This window comes from Cebus imitator, unplaced genomic scaffold (assembly GCF_001604975.1).
Source record: "Cebus imitator isolate Cc_AM_T3 unplaced genomic scaffold, Cebus_imitator-1.0 Scaffold271, whole genome shotgun sequence".
NCBI classification, from domain to species: Eukaryota; Metazoa; Chordata; class Mammalia; order Primates; family Cebidae; genus Cebus; species Cebus imitator.
Genome location: NW_016107586.1, coordinates 2,483 through 16,737, shown reverse-complemented (window position 1 = coordinate 16,737; position 14,255 = coordinate 2,483). Strand labels below are relative to the sequence as shown.

Genomic DNA, 14,255 nt, shown 5'->3' with positions numbered 1-14,255 from the left:
CCTATGAGTGAGAACATGCGGTGTTTGATCTTCTGCTCTTCTGTCAGTTTGCTGAGAATGATGGTTTCCAGGTTCATCCATGTCCCTACAAAGGACCCTAACTCATCGTTTTGGTTTTTTTTTTTTTGAGACAAGGTCTCACTCTGTTGACCAGGCTGGAGTGCAGTAGCTCAATCTCGGCTCACTGCAACCTCCACCTCCCGGGTTCAAGTGATTCTCCTGCCTCAGCCTCCTGAATGGCTGGGACTACGGGTGCATGCCACACCACCATGCCCAGATAATTTTTTTTTTTGTATTTTTAGTAGTGACGGGGTTTCACCAAGTTGGCCAGGCTGGTCTCAAACTCCTGACCTCAAGTGATCTGCCTGCCTTGGCCTCCCAAAGTGCAGTACTGGGATTACAGGCATAAGCCATCAAGCTGGGTCAATAAATCTCTTTCTAAATAAATATTCACCCTGTTGGTTTTATTTTTCTGGAATGCCCTAACTAATACATTACCTCAACCAATATATGTTCAATTTTCCTCAATGGCTCAAATGTATCTTTTTTACAGATCATTTGTTTGAATCAGAATTTAAATAGGTTCCACACACTATTTTAAAGTTTATAGACATCAATTACATTTGGGACAAATTTATGAGTTTTTTTCCTTTTTATAGTATTTCTTAAATAATATTGCATAAGCCCCATGACACAGATTATTAAACACCAAATTTTAGAATGTAGTTCCAGATTTACAAAGGTCAGAATGCATGCTTTAAATGGGTCAAGACTGAACATAGAGAGGAAGCAAAATACATTCCTATTAACCGTAATATACTTTTAAAAAGTCAATGAGCTCCTTTTGTGATTCCAGGTTCCACACCTATAAACCAGGAAATGCACATATGAAGTATCTATTTGGCCTACCTCATCATAGATACCATGAGGGTAAAAGGTAATTTCACATAATTAAATAGTTTGAAAACATAGTGTCAAAAAAAATGGAGACATTTCTATTTTAATATCGTCATCATCATTTTCACCCAAGAAACATTTCTCTTTTTAATTTGCAACCGGGATCTGATTCTCACGTGAAACTTGCACTATTAGTGCAGTTGTGCTTCATTGTTAAAGTGAACAAAAGCAATTACACTGTGCTGTAAGGAAATAAGCTTGGTCTTCGATGAAAAGTCATTCTGTCAGTATAACATGTGCACCAAAGCAGCAAAGGGTCGCCTCTCAAGGTCACTACTCCAGACACTTACCCAGTACTGTTGAGGTAACTCTGTCCCAAGCTGCAATCCTTCGACAGAGAGGATGGGTTGAACCAAAATGCCGGCAGGCACTGGCCATTGCTGTGTCGCTCGTAACCATAGTCGCTGTTAGGAAAGAGCCAAGGAAAACCTTTCAGTAGGTGGCAAAACTACTGAAAATAATTCCATGTCTGTCCACAACCAAGTTCTGTACTCATCAATTAGTCAAAAAAAAAAAAAAAAAAAAAAAAAAAAAAAAANAAAAAAAAAAAAAAAAAAAAAAAAAAAAAAAAAGCATTCCCTGAATCAATGACTTCTCAAAGATAGACCTCTTTTTCATAGAATATCTATCAATTATTCAGGAAAATATCCTACACAACCAGTCATTCCATTTAAACACTCTTAAGCTGAGAGAGTAGATGTGTTCTCATTAGAAGGATAAACAATACAGATGGCTGGGCCCAGAGAAAGCTATACTGAGAAAACGGGTAGTGGTGACACTCAACGCTTGGTGAGAAATTCATCACAGAGTTTAACACGGTCACATGTGGCACAGTCCTCATTACTGGTGATGCCTTTGGGATGCTCTTCCAAGACATCTGGATCTAACAAGCAGAGCTGAGCCAGCTCCCTCTGTGCAAACTCCATATGCTTCAAAGTTATAGCCAAAAAGGCAATGTCCTTCAGGAGTGTCTCGAGCATTCCCCCAAGGAAAGGTTTCATCTTAGGCAGTTAGTACTGCCAGTTGGGACTAACTGCTTTAAATCCTCTCTCCACTTTGGAAATAGTCAAAGGCTTCCCTCTCAGCCTCCTCTCCTTCAGGCTTCTAGTGGCCTTTGAATTGCCTGATAGTCTTGGCTTCTGGCAGATGAACTTGGACACAGAGAATGACAACAAATTGCACCTCCACATGCACAGACAAATCACAGGCAGCAATCAGCAAGCATTAGTACGAATTGGCCCATCTGTGTAATGGAGGTGAGATGCTGGCACACAAGGGTCAGGAAGGGAGAAGCAGGCTCAGCTCAGGGGCCTGTGACCAGGCAGCTGGTACTTAGAATACTGCACATATTAGCTGGATTTGGTGCTGGTTCAACGCAGCATGGGGAGGAAGACTTCAGAACCTATAGGACAACCAGTGTTCACTTCAGGGAGTTACTTTGCAAATGCTGGAGAGGGACAGGCAAAGGCATATGGGGAACTGTCCAGGAGAGAGCCAAACCAAGGAGAAAAACTCATTGACAATCACCTTTCATTACACTACAGCCAGGTGTAATCACCAAAACTCCAGCTACTGGGAGAAGCCCAACAAGGTCGTGATGAGACTTCACAAATATTTTCAGAAATCATGCAGTTACAGAAATCCCACTGGACCAGAAAACCTTACAATGGCCTCCTTCATGATTCATTTCCCACTTCTCAGAACGCATTTCAGCTAGTGGGATGAATAGTCGATTTCAATCACAAATGCAAGGATTGGGCCAAGACAGAGGTACCAGGGATGGGGAAGAAGAGAAGTCTAACTGCTTTCCTTATCTGGTATTCCTTTCACTTTGACTAGCTACAACTGAAAAAGAAAAATGACAACCACAACAACAACAAAAAGACTGGCTTATTTTGGATCCCGTAGCAAAGAGTACAGAGAAGCAAATGTTTTGAGGAGAAATCAGGAAATTGGGACATCTCATCTCATTTTTTTTTCTCTTTGGTTGTCTACCAGATAATAAATTTGCCTCCTTCTAAAGAATGGCTGTTTCTTAAGGCAAAAGCTAAATCACTAATGTAAGATGCAACTTCCTTTGCAAATCTTCCTTGAATAGGGTAGATGAAGCAGCATTAGTCGCTTCAGAAAGAGGGATGTGATGATTGACAAAATCTCATGGTAGTTTTCCCTGTGAATGCATTTCAGGGTGTCAGTCCCAAAGAGTAGTACAAGATAAAATATTTTTGTCACTGTCATAATGTTGCACTGACTAAAACAGAAGTCACAATTGGGGCAGCCCCCTGAATATTTCCTTTTGAGCTCCAATGTAACTGAAGCTCTGTTGCCCTCTGGCTGAGCCCAAAGAGATATTGGCTCTTGGTTTGGCATCCTCACCAAGGGGGTACATCTGTGGGTTATTGGTCTGACTGCTGGTGGCCACTCTTGTCAGATCTTCTTAGTACTATTTATTCAGAGAATATCTCCAGATGTCTACCATAAAAGAAGGCTTAACTTAGTTCTAAGACATGTGATGTGTATGTACACAGTATCTCAGTCCAATCAGTGATATTTTAATGATTCAATATGTAACCTGAGATTGCTATACAGCTAGAAATAAATTGTTAAAGAATAACTAGTTCTTATGCAGGTCAAGTATAGATTCTTTAACACATTTGTACGTATTTAGTGATCACATTCTCTAAATTAAAAACAAATAAACAATAAGGGAAAAGCAAAAAGAAGAGGAGAAAAAAAATGGAAAATACCAAGGGAGTTACCACCTACTTGTCCTTAATAATTTGTAAGCCTTACTTGAACAATGAGCATCGACAATAAGGGAAGGGCTTCACTGTGCCCACAAGCTAGGTTTCTGCTTAGCAAATGTCTCAGGAAGAAGTCTATGACACTCTGAGATTAGTTTAACCTCTCAGTGTCTCAGTACTTCTCCAGTTTAAACTAGCTTAATCCTGGTAAAGCAAGAAGTCTCCTTTAACACTAGGTTCACCAAGTTACAGATTTGCAATGCCATTGCATGTATTCTTGCCCTGAGTTCAGAAAGGTCTTCCACAAATCTCATAAGCTGTGGTCAGCTAACTATGAATTGAAAACTTTCAGGGACATAAAATGTACTGCCTTAAAAGGCCATTATTCCACTACAGGAAATCCTAGATTCTAGAAAGCTTTCATCTAGAGCACAAATAGGTTTGTTTGCTTCCTAAAAAGTCCACTTGCTGTTTTCAGTGTTGCTGTTTGAAGGAGCACAGAAAAAATCTGCTCTCTTTTTCTTTTGTTGAGACATAGCCTCAGTCTGACACCATGTTGGAGTATACTGGTGCAATCTCGGCTCACTGCAACCTCCGTCTCCCAAGTTAAAGTGATTCTCCTGCCTCAGTTTCCCAAGTAGTTGGCATTACAGGTGCCCACCACCATGCCCAGCTAATTTATGTATTTTCAGCAGAGATGGGGTTTCATCATATTAGCCAGGTTGGTCTCGAACTCCTGACCTCAAGTGATATGCCAGCCTCAGCCTCCAGAAGTGACGGGAGGCATGAGCCACCACTGCTGGCCAAATGTGCTCTCCTTTTGTCCTAGGAATCTATCAGTTATATGAAGACAATTACCAGCCATCCTCTGAGTCCTCTTTCAGTCTAAAGAAATCCTTGATTTTCCCATATACACATGCACATAGCTAGTAAACTATAAGGTAATTTTATAAGAAAATGAAGCTAGCCACTTAGCCCTATGAATGCTACCGTTATTTCAATTCTAAGCTTTCATTAAGGCTCATGTGGATTTGATACACTGAATGACTCCACGAGATAATTACAGGAGCTCACCAATCAAAATCAGCCTCAGTGCAGACACAGGGTTTAGATTCCATAGCTCCTGCATATTTTCCTTGCATACATTTCCTCTCTGATTTTCGCTTCTTATATATCCTTTTCGCTCCCATGATACATGCTTCCCCCTGCAGGGAGAGAAGGATAACAGACACTTGGGCACATAGCTTGGACTTTCCCTGCCCCACATGAGGGACATTTAGGGAGACATTTGCGAATCTTAGTGTAATGTAAACTTTGGTAGCCCTCTTTGTGCTAACGACACTTTCCTTTTGATGTCTAGAACCCTATTATACAACTTGACTATAAAGGCAATCCTAACAATCATTGAGGATTATTAAATAACATCCTTAATTTTGTGTGTATTTATCAAACCACTATTTGGCAAAGTGTTAGGTACGGTGCTATGAAGGACATACAGATAAGTAAGACTCAGCCGGTACCTAGTATATTGCCAACAAATCTGTAGTAATTAAGTTCAATTCTCCTATAATAAAAGATTTATACAGTTGGTCATTTATGAGAGCATGAAAGAGGAGCATTGCTAAGAAATATAAAGATTAATTTTGCCTTGATTTATTATGCCTCTGCCCACACGACTTTACAGCACGGATTTTATGTTAGTCTACCAGACAAGCAAGAGAGCTAAATTCAGTGTTTTCCCACAAAATAAATAAAAGCTTTGAATATCACAATGCTTGTGCATCCCAAAGGAGAAAATATCAGGAATGTAAATGAGTGATTTTCTTGTTGAGCCTCTGAACAGCGTGGGTGTATCCAGCTAATGCAGAGCCCACTATCAGACACACTCCTCCTTTTGTGTTTCTGAAAGACCAGAGTAGAATTTTGCTTAATCTACTGTATAGTGTCTTTCTTGAGCAAACTCCCTTTCACTGGCTTCATTACACATCTACATTTAAATATATTACTTAGTCTAGGTTTGGGGTAATATGATGTTTTTCTGCCTGAAGATGGTGATGGTGTTGCAGCAAGTACTTCCACCATATCCTTTGAGAGATCTGCAGAACGACTTGTATCTTGGGAAATCAAGGGAGAGACACTTCCATCTAAGCATTTTGATATAAGCTGAATAGGTGAGAGGCCAAGACAAGGAAAGTTTCCTATTAATAATGCTGCATTCTCATACCAGGAGTACCTTGCAAGGAGGCAAAAAGCAGTATATAGTTCCAAAGAATCAAGGTGAAGGGGAAGAAGGATTTCTCCAAAACGCTCACCCAGCATAACTTTGTTTTTTTATGTCCCTGTTTGCATCCCTGCCCCCACCATGCAACCATATGACATTCTCAGATGAATTATGTTTGGATCTCAGTGCTGAATTGCTATTTCATTTTAAGTTATAAGTCTAAGCCAAGCACATTTGAATTTTATCCCATTATATCCTAGCACAATAAAAAACAGAAATGACTTCCCAACAAGCTATAAATGGTGAGTTTGTTCACTGCTGTGGAACACAAAATGTGTAAGAAAACAGTAGATGGATATTCTGGCCTAGAGCATCCTAGTTCCTATACCTGAGCAACTAGCTTTCCCCCAACACAACCTATGCTTCCTGCCCAGGGCTCAGTTTAAGTTCTTTTCCTCCTACCTGGCTGTGCAGCTGCCAGGGTCTGTAGTCCTCTTCGGCACACCGTCTATCAAAAATGGACTTGTAGTCTACTTTGACCAGCTGCCATTCAGAGCGGTGGCTGAAGTGTCCAAACACTCTACAGAGTTCATGGTGATAAAAAATAATCACAATGATAACAGTGCCAACAGAGTAACAACAGAGTGCATTTGTGGAGTATTTACCCTCAGCTAAGCACGTTACATGAATCATATCATTTCATCCTCAAAATGCATTCATGAGGAGGATACTTTTTATTTTCATTTTTTTTGAGACAAAGTCTCTCTCTATCGCCAGGCTGGAGTGCAGTGGCAGGATCTCAGCTCACTATGACCTCCAACTCCCTGGTTCAAGCGATTCTCCTGCCTCAGCCTCCTGAGAAGCTGGGATTATAGGTGCGCACCACCATGTCCAGCTAATTTTGGTATTTTTAGTAGAGACAGGGTTTCATCATGTTGGCCAGGATGGTCTCGATCTCCTGACCTCTCCACCTGCCTTGGCCTCCCAAAGTGCTGGGATTACAGGTGTGAGCCACCTCACCCAGCCAAGGAGGGTACTATTACTGGATCTACTTCACAGATAATATGAGGTTCCATGAGTTTTGTTAACATTGCAAAACACAAAATCAAGTCATAATAGCAGGTAGAACCAGAACCCACAGTGTTTGATTCAAGAGCCCACTTGTACATATTGTGCCACAGGAGTGGCTGGGAAAATATAGTTGAGAAACAATCATAAATACTGTATTCTATATGGTCCAAGATTAGACTTCTAGGTTATCTTGCTAAGGTACATAGTTCGCATGGTTTCCATGCCATTTTACCTTCCCACCAGACCCTAGTGAAAGTGATCAGGAGAGCCAAGACTTATAATGGTTTCCTACACTGTGCAGTCTACTCTCTTTACTCAGAGAGACTCAGGTATTTACTGAGATGTTTGAATCACCAATCATAGGTTTGAAGAAAAGCCATGAAGTGGCCTGTTGGGTCATCTTCATAAAATCTCTGTTTAGAAAATATAAAAATTAAAGAAAGACAAATTATGGAATGCATTGCTAATTTAGCTATGTTTCCCATTGACAAAAGTGTAGCTATCAGGCATATTAGATTTCTGTTGTTGTTTTCTATCATTAAAAAAAGTAGTAATGGTAGGGGAGGAAATTGGAAAATGTACCAAGTATTCACTTTGGCTTGAAAGTTTTCACTGATGATCAGATCAACTACTTTACAACTTTCCCTTTCTATTTTCCATGTCCAATTTTCCAAAGGAAGGAAATATCAGTTTCATACTTTAAAGTCCATGTATTGAAACCCATAGGCAGCCAAGTTACAATCTTTCACAAATTAATGATCATCACATTCCAGGCAAAAATGAGTATAAATGCAATTTCATAAGAACAGAATGTTCTCATGGTTTTCCTAATATGCCTCATAATTGGGTTAGGTAAAAAGCCCAGGAAAAATACAATGCTTTGTGGCATTTTGTTGAAACACTATCTTCTGACTTAAAGTGAAGTCATTCCTATATGCCTGAGATATTCTACATATTCAGTTTCTTATTATTAAAGTTTTAAATGTACAGCTTTATTTCTTATTGAAATCATCACTTCTAATTTCTCTATGCACCTCAGACTGGGTCTCCAAAATACTATCAAAGAACCAAGAAATAGCTGCCAACGTTTTTCTTTCCTATCTGTTGTACGCTCTTGCAGTAAGATGCAACAACCTCAAATCTAATAGCTGCAAATCAAACAGGCATAGCTATAAAACATTTTTCTGGATTATTCTTTTCTACGAAGGCTGAAACACATCATAGTTTTCAACTTACGTCATGATGAGAGTCTCTTCTCCAGGCTCACCCAGAACCCCATCCACAAAAAGTGGAATAGATGTGAAACTGTATTTGCTCCAAGATCTCCCTTCATCAAAACTCAACCTAATGATATAAAATATATCAGTAATCAGGTCTCCAAACGGGGAGAAAAGTCATTTCAAAGCAAAGATACTCTTAACCAGGAGATAATACATGTTAAAAGTAGCTGGGGGCATTGTCAAAATGAGCCTTTCATATGAATAAGTATTCTTAATTATATTAGAAGATAGAAATACAGTTAGCCAAGCCGTCAGGACACAGATGTATTAAAACGTCAATGAAGGGAGAGCTACATTAAATGGGAATAACTGTCAGTTTTTAATAAACGTTTTCAAAGTTTGGATATTTTATTATTTCTTAGACTTCAAGCTCTCGACCCTTTCCAAAACCTCACTACTGTCTAACGAGTCTTACAGGTGATCCTGATGAGCGATGATCTTGTAAGGTTTACTTAGATTTCAACCAACCCATCTCTAAGTGACTAAGTCCCAAGTGTGTCCTTCTTACACCTATAAATCCTGGTTGAACTCATTGAATGAATGAGTACAGGACACACTTTTGAAAGGAAGAGAAGATAATTCTTCAGTCCTGATGATCACTGAAATGGTCTAAATGCTTGTGTCCTCTCTAAAATTCAAATGTTGAACATCTAATCCCAATGTGATGGTATTAGGAAATGGAGACCTTGGGAGGTGATTAGATCATAAGTGTGGACCATCCATGAAAGGAATTAGTGATCTTATAAAAGAGGCCTCAGAGAACTGCCTTGCCCCTTCCACCATGTGAGGACACAGCAAAATGGTACCATCTATAAACCGGAAAGTGGAGTCCTCATTAGACACTCAATCTGCCAGCACCTTGATCCTGGATATCTCGGCCTCCAGAACTATGAGAAATTAATTTCTGTTGTTTATAAGCCACCCAGTTTATGGCATTTTGTTACGGCAGCCCAAATGAACTAAGATGGTCACTTGGGACCTTTACTTTTGCTCTACGTTTCTTTATGAATGCCCTTGCCCAAGCTAAGCCTTATTTTTCTCTTTTGCAGCTTTCCCTTCAGTCATCAAAGTAACTAACAGTAGAAGGAAAGCCAGGCTTTTGATTTTGGACAAACTCATATACACGGAGAACCACTTTCAAAAACACAGATGAAAGAGTCTATTGATAACTCCTCTAGAAGTTAGGCCTTATATATCCATGAATGGGACAGGCACAGGCAGAATTGTGGAATATCACCTCAAAAAAGAAAAACAAGAAAGCAAGATCAGGAGAAATGAGACTGGAGCAGAACTGTCATGAGTTATCAAACTGTTTTTGTAGTAAATCTGTCACCAAAATGCCAAGGATTTTGTCCAGGTCCTGTTAGGTTTGAAGAAAAGCCATGAAGTGGCTCTGTGTGGAATGCAAAAATTGATACAGATATTAAACTCCAGGAGATGTTATTTGCGAAAGATTACTGCAAGAGGTCAAGCTATTCAGAGACTATACCTGATTATGAACGTTGTTCTACCTGTGATCATGCTGAGAGAATAACATGCTGGTAAAGGTGTGAGGGTGAAAGTATTGTCACATTTGCAAAGTATAATGCAATTTCTCTCTCAGGGAGTAATACTTCTCTCTCTCTCTCTCTTTCTTTCCCTCTCCCCCCTCACTCTCTCCTTTTCTCCCTCTCCCTCTCTCTCCTACCTCCCCTCCTGACAATCTGAAACTGGTACAAGTTTCCCATAGAACTGATGATTATAGTTTCTTTGAATAGACACAGAAATTGATCACGCCTGGCAACAGCGCAAGACTTGGTTTCAAACAAACAAATACCTCTGTCCGAGCATGGTGGCACACACCTGTAATCTCAGCACTTTGGGAGGCCAAGGTGGGCTGATCACCTGAGGTCAGGTGTTTGAAAAACTAGCCTGACTAACATGATGAAGCCCATCTCTGCTAAAAATACAAAAATTAGCCTGACGTGGTGGCATATGCCTGTAATCCCAGGTACTTGGGAGGCTGAGACAGTAAAGAAAAAAACAAATAAATAAATTGACCCTCCCTGTCTTAAAACTTGAGAAAGTTACATTTGTCTTATCTGAGTTCCTTTCTCAGGAAACGAACCATCAGGCCTCTCAGGTAGTATCAGGGAGCTGAAACTTACCAGACAAAGGCATCTGGCCAGTGAGAAGCCAGACTACTTACCCATCATGATTGCCTAATTGACAACTTGCTTCCTGTGGACCACCTCCTCTTCCTCACCTCCTCTTCCTTACCCCTCCCTAATTCCTGTTTTCCCACACCTAGTTACATTTCTTCACTCTATATAAACCCCTAATTTTAATCATTAGAGACAGACTGATTGTCCATCTCCTTAGCTGCAGCACCCAATTAAAGCCTTCTTCCCTGGCAATATTTGTTGTCTCAGTGGATTGGTTTTTTGTGTGGGGAGTAACAAGACCTGGACCAAACCCTTGGTCTGGCATGTGCTACGTTCCGTGCTGCACAAGGGTTTAAGGACTTAAGAGGGAACAGTGGGGGATAAGAAAAGACACAGACACAGACATACAGAAAGCTGGGCCAGGCGATTAAGGAGGTGAGGATGTTACTCTCTCCATCCCCAAACTGTTTTCATGTATTTTATTTTATATGTTCATAAAGCACATAGCAGAGGGAGGGTGCAGTTACTGAGAACAGTCTGTGGCTATTATTTTTATACTTTAGTTAACATATTTCAGCTAAAAACTATTTTGCAGCAAGGTTAGCGAAAACTGGTTATATTTTTAGGTCCGTTTGTTCTCTCTAAGACATACACATCCTCCTACTGTGGTTTTACTTCCCTGAAGTTCAACCAAAGTTCACAGCAGCCTTGCTGCTGATCCCGCCGCCCCCCCACCCCCGCCAAGAGGGAGTGTGCTATTTTGCCTCCCTACATCCTGGCATTTTGGTAACAGATTTACTACAAAACAGTCACAGTTTGATAGCCTGACTCCTAGACTGATCTTAGCAGTGCAGGACCAACAGGTGCAGATCTCACAGGCAGCAGGTGCCCTTACCAAAGATGTCGAATTGGGAGAGATGTGTGTTTCATAGCAACCAGGACTCCACCTTGATCCAGGTACAAAACACTGTGCTCTTCTTCAAAGATCTAGATGAGGAAAACACATACATAGACACACATCCACATCCACACATACTCAGGCTTCAGAGAATCAGTATTCACATGAGAACAAAAAATCCTTCCCATGACTAAGTAAGTTTCCCTAAATCTGCAGAAAAATAAAGTTATAGAACAGTTCTTCCCAACATGGGCTACTGTACCACTGGTGTTATGTAAAATAACTTTAGGTGTGCATAATATAAATTTAAAGAATGAATATTCATGGGTTCATGCTTATATTCCTTCATTTTCATGATAATTTCTATTGATTTCCAGTTATAATGATGTCAGAATATTGGTTAACTGTCATATATTACACAGCTCCAGATAGAGGGAAACTTAGAGACCATTTACTCCAACAGTCTCATTTTCATAGACAAGAAACCTAAGGTTTAGAGAGATATGGTAACTTGTCCGAGATCGTGCATATAGTAATGGATGGAGCTTGGACTTGCTGCATTACAGTGGCCTTTCCAGATCTATTTGTAGTTGTAGTTTCCAACTGTTATCAATGAAAAGTGTTCTTGTTTAATTAACAAAGCCTCCACCAAAATCATGGTGAGTTCTGTTGTCATCTTTGAGTACATGTGTCATTGTGTATTTCCCCAAAGGTAGAGAAGCAAATTTGAAGTCAAATGGAGAAACACTGGAAACAGCATCCAGGTCCTTTCTATATAAGATGCATGCTGTTATCTCAGTCAGATTATTAGTATAGCCTTGCCTAGAGTTACATTATAGACAATTTTCTTCCAATTTGTTTCTTATACTCAAGATGCATCCAAAGGCTATAGAAGTAGAGACTTCTTTGCCTTGTGTGGGGTGTTGGAAAGAAGAAAATGAGATCCTGGATCTCTAGCTATTCTCCAGAAGAAATTTACTTAGAATAGTCCAAGTTTCTTCATACCTCCAAGATCAATTGCTCTGGGGTTTCTTATGTAAATTTCTTCCCTACCTCCTCCTCTCAAAATATCAGGATCCCACTGAGGATCTATAAAGGATCTGAAGCTAAGAAATGGCAATTGGAACATAATGTGGACATCTCTGTCTAAAATTTAAAGCAGAGTGCTCTCATTGCTAAGTGTGATTACCTGTGCATTAAATTTCAATTTACAGTGCTAGTTATTGTATGATAATTAAACGTCAGTAGGTTATTAAAACATATTTATTGAAGTATAACAACCATGCATTAGGCACATATCTTGTTAAGATTGCCAAACCTCATTAAATGCCTGTTTTATAAGCTATGGGTATCTAACTTTCATTCAGAAGAAAGGCAGGAAGCACTTAAGCTAAACACACTGGTTTAAAGTATTCCATTTCTACTTTCTCTAATATATGCATCCCGATGGTTATTACTATGTCTTTTCCACATGAGATTTAAACATCTCAGAACACCACCTGGGTAATGGCCATTTTGAAATCTGCATTCCTTCCTATTCTGACTTCAAGGCAAGAGGAATTTATGGAGCCAACTCAACATTAGGCATGCAATCTACTCTTAATGCTGCATATTTCACATATGATAAACCCTTAGGAATTCTGGTTTTCATTGACGGGAAAAATTTAGTCAGACTTAATTTGGTTTCATTGTGACTTATAAACGTCCTTACATACAAGCTCTGAATAAAGAACCTCTTTATTAAGTGATAAAAAATCAAACTGCATAAATATTTGCTAAACTCAAAGATTTAAGATTTTTATTAAAAAAAGGAAAAATAAACATATTCACAGTCTTTAGGATTTATGTGCAGCACTGCTGAAAACATTCCCAGATCTGAAGAAAGCTGGACAATTTTTATGCCACTTAAACTTTGGCAAGTTGGTCCAGAGTGTTCTCTTACCTGCCTCCAAGTGTTCCCTGCATCTGAAGAGACAAACATGCTGATGTCAGTGTCTGATAATTCAGAACCTATATTACCTAGAAAGAGAAGGCCACCATTAGTGAAAATAACTTGCTGCAACAGCAATAATGGACTATACCGGCAGGTGCACTGCCTGAGAAAGATTTTGACTGCCAGAATTCTGTCTGTGCAGGGGTTTTCTTCAGACTTGCTTCAGGGCTGGTGGTTTACATGCCTTTCAAAAATAATTTTAGCTTGCTTATTAAGTTCCAAGTACAGATATACAGCTTCTTAAAATAAACACTATTTACCACAGCCAGCAAACCAGGGAAGCTTCTTACCTGATGCCACTATGATGCTTGGAGCTGTGTCTTTGCTGGCAATGATCCCTGATGTGTAAGGATTCTCAGAGACCTTCAGGTGAAGGTGTAGTGAGCAATAGGGCTGAAAAGAGAAATAGTGTCATAAAATCACATAATCAAAATGGTCATTTGAAGCTTAGAATCAGGTCGTCCATCCATCCATCCATCTAACCAACCATCTCATTTACCATACATCCATGCACCACTCCAACAACCCTTGCACCTGTGCTTATGCTACCCACCATCTTTCATTTCCCCAAATATCTAGTGTCCACTAAGTGTAAAACAGCCTTCAAGTTCGTAAAGGAGAGACCACCTTCATTTTAGGTATTATCTAATTTGATCTTTGTCATTACAGAGCTTACAGTTTATATAGAGGACATGTGATCCTTCTATTAATTACCATAAAGAAAATACTTTAACAGCCATAAAATTGTATAGAAAAAATAGTATGAGATTCTAGAAGGTGGAGAGACTATGCTGAACTTTGAATCATGAATGACTCCAAAGAGCAAACAGTGCCTGAAGCAAAGATAGATAGGCTATGAACTGTGGGTAGATGTTCAAGAGATTAAAGAATGTTTCCGGCCTGAGTAATAACAATAACAAAGAAAAAGAAGCAGAAAAGCTGAGTAG

At 39.6% G+C, this 14,255-nt stretch overlaps 1 protein-coding gene across 1 annotated transcript in view; it reads right to left on the bottom strand.

Annotated features, from left to right (window-relative positions):
* LOC108284149 (VPS10 domain-containing receptor SorCS1-like) overlaps positions 1–13,701 on the bottom strand; it is a gene marked incomplete at its 5' end in the record, with an annotated part of 113,382 nt that extends 99,681 nt beyond the window's left edge. Inside the window, 7 exons of the mRNA XM_017500802.2 lie at positions 1,248–1,361; positions 4,776–4,906; positions 6,385–6,502; positions 8,230–8,337; positions 11,313–11,404; positions 13,258–13,334; positions 13,599–13,701. Coding sequence (XP_017356291.2) covers positions 1,248–1,361; positions 4,776–4,906; positions 6,385–6,502; positions 8,230–8,337; positions 11,313–11,404; positions 13,258–13,334; positions 13,599–13,701 — 743 coding nt within the window. The remainder of the gene's footprint in view (positions 1–1,247; positions 1,362–4,775; positions 4,907–6,384; positions 6,503–8,229; positions 8,338–11,312; positions 11,405–13,257; positions 13,335–13,598) is intronic.
* Between the last annotated feature and the right edge of the window lie 554 nt (positions 13,702–14,255).